The sequence below is a fragment of the Salvelinus fontinalis genome, chromosome 17 (genome assembly GCF_029448725.1).
Source record: "Salvelinus fontinalis isolate EN_2023a chromosome 17, ASM2944872v1, whole genome shotgun sequence".
Classification (NCBI taxonomy): Eukaryota; Metazoa; Chordata; class Actinopteri; order Salmoniformes; family Salmonidae; genus Salvelinus; species Salvelinus fontinalis.
Genome location: NC_074681.1, coordinates 41,149,995 through 41,158,933, shown reverse-complemented (window position 1 = coordinate 41,158,933; position 8,939 = coordinate 41,149,995). Strand labels below are relative to the sequence as shown.

At 42.7% G+C, this 8,939-nt stretch overlaps 1 protein-coding gene across 1 annotated transcript; it reads left to right on the top strand.

Moving 5' to 3' along the window:
* The first annotated feature begins 2,129 nt into the window (after positions 1-2,129).
* LOC129814398 (regulator of G-protein signaling 21-like) lies at positions 2,130-8,409 on the top strand. Its single transcript, XM_055867501.1, has 5 exons — positions 2,130-2,316; positions 3,687-3,785; positions 4,939-5,000; positions 5,568-5,734; positions 7,798-8,409. The coding sequence occupies exons 1-5, from the start codon at positions 2,195-2,197 to the stop codon at positions 8,056-8,058; spliced, it is 711 nt and encodes a 236-aa protein (XP_055723476.1). The 5' UTR covers positions 2,130-2,194; the 3' UTR covers positions 8,059-8,409.
* The last annotated feature ends 530 nt before the right edge of the window (positions 8,410-8,939 follow it).

Genomic DNA, 8,939 nt, shown 5'->3' with positions numbered 1-8,939 from the left:
CCGTTATGTCAACAACCGCAGGTTGCCATTTTCAACTTGTGTTGTCTTGTGATTATTAGGATGGCGTGAGAATAACTTATCCGCTATAAGTAGAGGAGGACTGATGATGCATTATAGTACCATAAGATCCGTAGTTGGTGTCGTGTCAAACAGTACTATGAACCACGGCCAAGGTCTGTGTTTGCTATGGTTCAACATACAACTGCACTGTTCCCATTCACAAGTCCATTCTGTTCTCTGGGCTTTGGTTGTTGTCGTTCCTCCTACCCTCCTTTAAACAAAGACATCACAGTTGTCTCTGTCTATCTGCGAGGGCACCTATTCCCTGTTGCTCTCCGCCGTGTCACAGTGAGTTTGTCTATCTCTATTGAACCACTGACGCCTTTAAACCGCCAGGCCTCTATACCCAGCCTTTATGCATACCCATTTTACTATTCATTCCATCTCATTCCCCTCTATCTCTCCACTTGCTGGCTGCCGATAGCACGGCGGAATCACAGAATTACTCTGTCATAGGGAATGACAGTGCTTTGCACTTTGAGATGACATCTTGCCGATAAGTTGCAAAATCACCATCCCTTGTATTATCTGAATGAGGGGATGATGTTTCGCTCGTGTAGTGTTTGAACCTCTGGCTTCCTTTGAGGAGAATGCTAATTAGGTGTGTTAATTGTGTGTTGGTTGTTAGGATGTAACACTGTTTAGCAGCTTGGAGACACACGGCCTGATAGGACACCTATAGAACGCAACAACATAACCGCAGCAACACAATCAATCACTGTTAGGTCATGTATTGTCAGACAACTACCCAAATAATTGTCTGAGATTATCATAATACTTGACAGCGTTTCAGGTTTTGATACCCGGTCAAGTCACACAATATACTGTATACAGTATAAACACTGAGTGTACAAACATTAGGAACACCGTCCTAATATTGAGTTGCGTCCCTTTTTGCCCTCAGAACAGCCTCAATTCGTCAGGTCAAAGCATGGGATGCTAGGCCCACAGTTGTGTCAAGTTGGCTGGATGTCCTTTAGGGGGGTGGACCATTCTTGATAGATACGGAAAACTATTTAAAGGGGAAAAACTCCGCAGCATTGCAGTTGACACACTCAAAACGGTGCGCCTGGCACCTACTACCATTCACCGTTCAAAGGCACTTACATTTTGTCTTGCCCATTCACCCTCTGAATGGCACACATACACTATACATGTCTAAATTGTCTCAAGGCCTAAAAATCCTTCTGTAGCTCTTTCCTGCAGTCAGATCAAGTCCCCCTTTAGTGGCGTCATGGGTGGAATGTTAAAGGTCATAACCATAACCACTTTTGTTTCAAAGGTGATTTGTTGAAGATTACCAAGAACCACTCTGTGTGACCCTGATTTAGCACATTGCAGTAAAAGGTTAACCTGTCTCCTCTCCTTCATCTACACTGATTGAAGTGGATTTAACAGATGACATCAATAAGGGATCATAGCTTTCACCTGGTCAGTCTATGTCGTGGAAAGAGCAGGTGTTCCTAATGTTTTGTACACTCAGTGTATGTTTTTTTTTATTGTCAGATACACCAGATAGGTTTAGTAGTAGTACAGTGCCCCTGGAGCAAATAAGGTTAAGTGCCTTGCTCAAGGGCACATCGGCAGATTTTTTCACTTTTTCGGAACGGTTTTTCAAATCAATGACCTTCGGTTACTGGCCCAACGCTCTAACCACTAGGCTACCTGCTGCATTCAAAGCGCGGGTTTGAACAGGCTTCAATACAGGTTCAATACACTTTTCATACAGGTTCAAAGTGCTTCAATATACCTTTGATCTGAATATTTGCAACAGTAGTTTTGCATATCACTTATTGATGCTTGATGGAAGTGTAGGCCTAATCCATGTTTGTACAGTATTACTAATGTAAATGCAGTATTTGTCTGGTAATAGGAAGTTATTGTTTTCTGTGAAGTTCATAGGTAATCTTTTTAAAGCAGGATGTTGACCATGAGGGGATGTTCTTTATCACTGATGCTGGCGGTAAACTGAGTAGTTCACCTGGGTCAGGAAGCAGTGTGAAAAGGTACAGGGGAAATATGTTGGCTATGCGAAGCTTTGAAAAGAGATGTGGTACAAACGATGGGGTTAAACGAACACTACGAGCTGCTCGTGGTCTGCCTTCGCAAATGCTAAAGTTAGAAGGAAGTTAGCATGGAGACATTTGTTTTTCTATTTCCTCAATTCAACTTGTTGGCCCCAAAGGAGGAAGCGTATCTCAAAATGCTTGGTCCTAAGGACTTGAAGGCACCGAGAATGAAAGATAGTAATTCCAGGTAGGTTTTTTGCACTTGAAATCTTCCTATCCTTTAATATTTGAAAGCAGAATTCGATTTGTGTGTATTTGAACAACTCTGTGAAGCTTTTAAGACCTTGTTTCATTACATCTTGTAAGAATGCCACTTCCTTTATTTGCATTGCACAACAGCAATTGGGAGACAGACAGAGAAAACCTTATCGCTAACATGAATATCTTCTCTTGTATTGTGACTTTCTCCTCCACAACTCTACCACTCATTAAGTGTTGGTGTTGACTGCATAGCGTAATGGGTCTGGGGTCTGCCATGGCGCCATGCTCGACTTGTTTCTACAGAGTGAGAGTGTACATGTGTATCTGAGAGCCATTGCCATTATCTCAATAGCAGGAGATCAGAACACAAATGTTCATTCGTTAAGGTGACACCCTAGAACTAAACAATTGTGAGTTCTGTACCTTGGTTTGATTTATTTGCATCTTTGAGTTTTCAACAAGACAAGTGGAGACACGAAGTAGGTGTTAAAGTGTCACGGTGTTGTTTGTTTGAGAGTGGGAAGTCATTTGGGGCTGTCTCGTTTTGTTGATACTTTTGATGTAGAACTGTGCGGCAAATTAAATTACTCTACGCGATGGGGATGAATTGTGACATGGTAAAACATTTGTTCTTTGTAACTATCCATCATTTAACTATACAAAGTTGAATGATGCTACCTTGACAGGAGGTAGAGAGGAGACGGGAAATACAACTTTTGAATGATTTGCAACACGGTTTCAGTTGCTGTCAGTGTGAATTCCTGTCCATGCAAATTCCCTTGACTGTGTTGCAGATACTGGTTCGTTGAGTAGAAGTGCAGAAGTACATTTCCCCTTGGTTTGCCTTTGTTCTGTGTTACAGGGCATATGTGTGGTTGGTTCCTAGTTTCAGAATGATGGTTAGCACGCTGACACCATCTCGCTTTGCTAGCATTCTCAAGGGCGCTGTCCACCCCACACCGTCTTGGCAGTCCACAAATGAGATGCCACTGCTGCCTTCAGTGAAACACTACTTGCTCTGTTGACCTTTACGTCATGTGGCCCAGGTGGAAAGAAAGAAGAGGTCCTAATTATTTCAGTTATCATGTGATCGTCCATGTTAAAGGTCCTCGGCTTGAGTAAACAACGGCTGGTTAATTACTCTGTTGTTGTGATTTTGTAGCCTGGTTCCCCGATATGTTTGCGCTGTCTTGCCGACTGAAACAGTGTTTAGCGTAATAATAACCATCGGAGTTGGCAAGACAGCACAAACAGGTCTGGGGCCAGGCTAGTGATTTCATTCATTATGATTCAACTGCTGTGCAATAAACCCGAAATGTATCGGTATGTAAAGTGTTCCATTAACTCTGGTTGCAGATTGAAAGACAAGAGGAGCCAACTGAGCCTTCTGCTGACCAAGTCAGGCTCCCATGAGAACATCAGTCCAGAAAAGAAGACCGCCACCGCAACCAGCAAGTAAGACATCAGTCTTAAAGGCAAAGCAATGGAAAGAGATTGCCCTGTAGAATAACGTAGCATGTTTAATTGCCCCAGTTACCCAATTTGTATTGAAGAGCATTTTCAATCTCAAGGGCTTTCCACACTGCACGTCGGATTTAGTCTTCTACGATTACTACACGTCGCACTGTGCGATGTGACCTCATTTACATCAACTTGGCCCGATTGTATGATTTGCTTCAGTGCTGTTGTCACATTCTGCAATTGGCTTGCGAGGCTAGGTCAGCCGGGCTAGGCTACGTCAACTGGACGTATCAAGCACGGCATCGAAAGAACGGCAACAAGCTGAAGACGGACAGACATTGCTCCTCTTACCTCTGTGAGCGTGCGCTCCTCGTAATGAGGAGCTCAACTCTCAAACTGAAGGGGAACATCACAACATGGAAACGCTAACACCGAATATGAGGCCCATAGCTCCAATGGGATATGCGCCTCAACACAGTCATTGCCGGTACACAATACAAGCGTTGACATGTTGACATTCGATGTGTGTCTATGTTATTTGTAACTACACTCAGGCCGTCACCTGCTCCAAGTTTTCATTATCCGATGTGTCAATTCTAATGTTGAAGAAATAAATGCATGCCACACTGCACGACAAAGGCTCAACCTTTTTGACACTGCCAGGACTTTGTTGGAGCCTATGACCGCACACAGTCGTACTTAAATGGGCAGACCCTAGACCCTGTCACAGTGAGACGTCCGACAATCGTTTTGCGACCTAAGAATTTGCCCACGATGTGGACATTTTGTCTGGGTGGGATATAAGACGGCTAAAAACGTATAGTCTGTGCGGGCCTTTAATGGGATAGTTCAGTGCAACTAAATGTTTAGATCATTGTTGCCATACGTTCTAAGCTGCATTGCCCAGCCCATAGACTACTACAAGGAAACAAATATCTAAATGTGTAATTTAGCTGAAATACCCCTTTAAATTCATGGACTGTACAGTTTCTTTTCCTCATTCAAAATACCATTGGGAAACAACAGAAGCTAGACATACTGTAGCCCACCATCAGCGTTCAACAGGCTTGCACGGAAAGATATATAAACAAATAAACACATCATTAGCAAAGGACTTAAATGGTATCTCTGACTCTTTTTTCCGCAGCATCTCACCGGAGGCAGCTTTGAGATGGAGCGACACCTTTGAAGAGCTGCTCAGACATTCAGGTTAGATTGAAACCGGCGATGTCTGATTTAGTCACAAATTGCGAGTCTATTTTTGTGCCAAGCACAACTTTAATGGGAAGCCACAGTGTCTTTAGGGAAATTAAAGGTTAGAGGAGAGAACAATGAAGTTTCACTACTATGTTTTTAGCGTTAGCTACGACTATCAAAGCTGTCTAACTCCCTGATATGTCTATTGAAGAGTGTTTCATTACGGCTGTGAATCATTTTGCAGGGCTTGCTCCATGAGTCATTGAGATCAGTGGTTGACTGTTCAATATTATCTTTCCCACTTTCCATTGAGAGCAGGTTGGGAATCTACAGAGCTTGACTATTTCTACTTTGAATCGGAATTAACAAAAACAAGCCACATCTCAATTAATACAGTCCGAAAGTCAATCAAGTGTAAGATACGAAGTAACTAATCTATAGTGTCAGTGGGCACAGTGCAGATCCCTTTGTCGCCATTATTCTAGAGCAGTACATGTTGTTTTTATCCATATAAGCCTCGTGATTGAATCCAATAAATCCAATGGATCATTAAAGAGCATGTTCTTCTCCCCCGAGTAGATGGAGTGGAGACGTTTTCTCAGTTCCTCAGAACAGAGTTCAGTGAGGAGAACATTGAGTTCTGGTTGGCCTGTGAGGAATACAAGACCATCGACTCGGATTCCAGGCTCATCACCAAAGCCAAGCAGATGTATGCCGTCTTCATTGAAGCCGAGGCCCCAAAGGAGGTATATGTGGTGCTTGAGAAATGAAACCAAATAGGCCTTGCTGGAGCTTCATAAGCTGTATAGGGTCTAGATGTTTCCCTGGGCCCTATTAATGGCAATGGGAACACTGTGGGGCCACATCAATGGGACTTCCCTAAAGCTGCTGGTTGGTCAAGCATTCACAGACAGATCAAATCTCATCTTTGTTGCTCTTCTATGGTCTTGATCTAATTCAAAAGGAGACTGGTTGCAATGCACCAACATTCACCGCTATACGTACTTTGACTTTTATAAACTACGCACAGGAACTATGCAGAGGTTACGATGAGTATGATGCATGAAAAAAAGCCCTGAGTGCATGATAAACCTGTGGTTAAGAAGATGCTCTATGCCCCTAGTAAGACAGATATGACCATTACAGAAACGTGTGGTTTAGAAGCGTTATAACCTCAGGCACCATTGGATGAAGAAAGACGTGACAGTGTGGTTTTCCTTCTCTGCAACTAGCAGCAATTGAGACAGTGGAATAATTACCCACACTCTTTCAGTTTGAGATGACGATGTTAGTGTCTTCTAAGCTCGGTTGAAGAATAAGTGAGCATGACTTCCAAACCAAGTACAGGGACATGTATTGTGTCACAGCAGTGTATTTACATGGAGGGCTCTGCGTAACATAAACTAGGAAGAATGTCTCAAGGTGTCTTGGGCCAGTCATGAACTGTAGCTGTTTAGAGTACATTTACCTCTCTCCCACTGATCTTAAACAAGTCACACTTGCCAATAGAAAGGATTGGGTGTATAGCTAAAGTAACATCTAATTTCTATATAACCATGGGCATAATTTAATACATTTGCATGAAATTACTCTATTTCCAACCAGCATCTTTCTAAGGTACCGCCCCCTCACGATTTCACAATCTCCAGTAGCTTTCACCATGGATTTCACTCAAATTCTTGATTGTTTTTGTCAAATACTCTTGCATATTCAACATTAGGTGGAGACTACAGTGAGCTGCAATAGGACAAATTCACTTATATCTGCATTAATGTAGTCAAAAGTTTAGTATTTGGTCCCATTCTCCTAGCACACAATGATTACATCAAGCTTGTGACTCTACAAACTTATTGGATGCATTTGTTGTTTGCATTTGCCCCAGACCATTATTCTCCCTCCACCAAACTTTACAGTTGGCACTATGCATTCGGCAGGTAGCGTTCCAAACCCAGAGTTCTCCGTCGGACTGCCAGATGGTGAAGCGTGATTCATCCAGAGAACAGAGTCCAATAGCGGCAAGCTTTACACCACTCCAGCCATCGCTTGGCATTGCGCATGATGATCTTAGGCTTGTGTGCGGCTGCTCGGCCTTGGAAACCCAATTCATGAAGCTCCAGTTATTATGCTGACATTGCTTCCAGAGGCAGTTTGGAACTCGGTAGTGAGTGTTGTAACTGAGGACAAACGATTTTTACGCGTTATCTGCTTCAGCACTTGGCGGTCCCGTTCTGTGAGCTTGTGTGGCCTACCACTTCACAGCTGAGCCATTGTTGCTCCTAGACGTTTCCACTTCACAATAACAGCACTTAAATTTGACCGGGGCAGCTCTAGCATGGCAGAAATTTGACAAACGGACTTGTTGGAAAAGTGGCATCCTATGACAGTGCCACGTTGAAAGTCACTGAGCTCTTCAGTAGGGCCATTCTATTGCCAATGTTTGTCTATGGAGATTGCATGACTGTGTGCTCGATTTATATACCTGTCAGCAACGGGTCTGGCTGAAATAGCCGAATCCACTATTTTGAAGCGGTGTCCACATACTTTTGTATATATAGTGTAGATACAAATAAAAAAAACTGACATATTGAAGGGAACTGGCATTTGTTTGAGCGGTCATAACAGATGTTTGAGTGATCGCAAAATCAACGGGAAGATGTGCTTTGTACAAGCAACAGTTGGAATGAGCATTGCTTTTCTTTTCAAAAACAATCAAATGGGAAGGAGGAGCTAGTACCATATTACCATATCTAAGGTTTGATTTGGGATTGAGCCTCATCCACTTAACATAATAGTGTCACTTTACTTTTAGGTCAACATCGACTACGCCACAAAGGTGGCCATCCAGAAGACCATCGCCACGCCGACGAATACCTGCTTCGATTCGGCACAGAGCAAAGTCTACAGCCTGATGAAAAAAGACTGCTACCCAAGGTTCCTCACTTCCGACATCTACCTTCGCCTCACCAAGAGAAAAGGCCCCGGGACCACCATGTTCCGCCGGAGGTCACGGTCCTGCGTTTTCAATGAGCCGCGAGGGGAGGCCACGGGCGACTCCTCTGCCTGGTTGTAGCATCTTAAGCCGAGAGTAGCACAAAACACACACACACACACACCCTTCTAATTCCTCTTGCAGTGCAATGCCTGTATCTGACTCGCTGTGTGACTAGGTGCTGTGTTTTTTAATGCGACTTTCTGAAGAGATTTGACTTTACAGCTATCAGTTAAAGTGTTCCCCATCTAGACACATAATACTGTGTTTGAATACTAATATGCAATGTTCATCTTGATTACCGTTAAATGTCTTGCCACTGCTTGTATTAATTCAATAATTTATGATAATAATCTGTTATGTTGGCTTTTAGTTGTAAATTGTATATATTGTCTGGAGAGTAATTATTGGAATAAACAATGTACTATGAAAGCTTTTTCTAATGTTAATAACTGTTCAATTATGTCAAAAGAAACAAACAAAAACATGACAAATAGCGACTATGATGTTAGTGCATTACACAATCAAAAGGTGCGATAGAAGTATTTGGAAGGAACCCCTGCCGAATCACAAAAATATGTATCGACCTCACTGAGCAAGTGAGTAACCACTCTAGGATTAGAAATGTTCACGTCATTGGTATGCACACAGTATTCCTTACAAAGAAAAATATGTAATCATTCCAAGCTGCCAACAATCCCACTGAATCTATCTTGGCGGTGTCGAATTCATTACAGCAAAGTGATTCGATTGTTTCCTACCCACTAAGAGTTAAATGACGGACAGTATTGGCTCCATGGCATCTTCGCCATGGGAGTTTGGTGGGATATTTATATATTTTTGACTACAGCATTGCCTGGACATAAAAAATCACGTATTAGTAGTAGTTGAAATCCCAAGACAGTTCACAGCAATGCCAAATCTTTCGGGTAGAGAAATCACTAGGCACCACACTTGACTTG

Bases quoted from the DNA above. Each gene is read 5' to 3' on its own strand.
- LOC129814398 (XM_055867501.1), top strand. From the start codon at position 2,195: ATGGAGACATTTGTTTTTCTATTTCCTCAATTCAACTTGTTGGCCCCA. The intron at 2,317-3,686 runs GTAGGTTTTTTG...CTCTGGTTGCAG, and splicing joins ATGAAAGATAGTAATTCCAG to ATTGAAAGACAAGAGGAGCC. The intron at 5,001-5,567 runs GTTAGATTGAAA...TCCCCCGAGTAG, and splicing joins AGAGCTGCTCAGACATTCAG to ATGGAGTGGAGACGTTTTCT.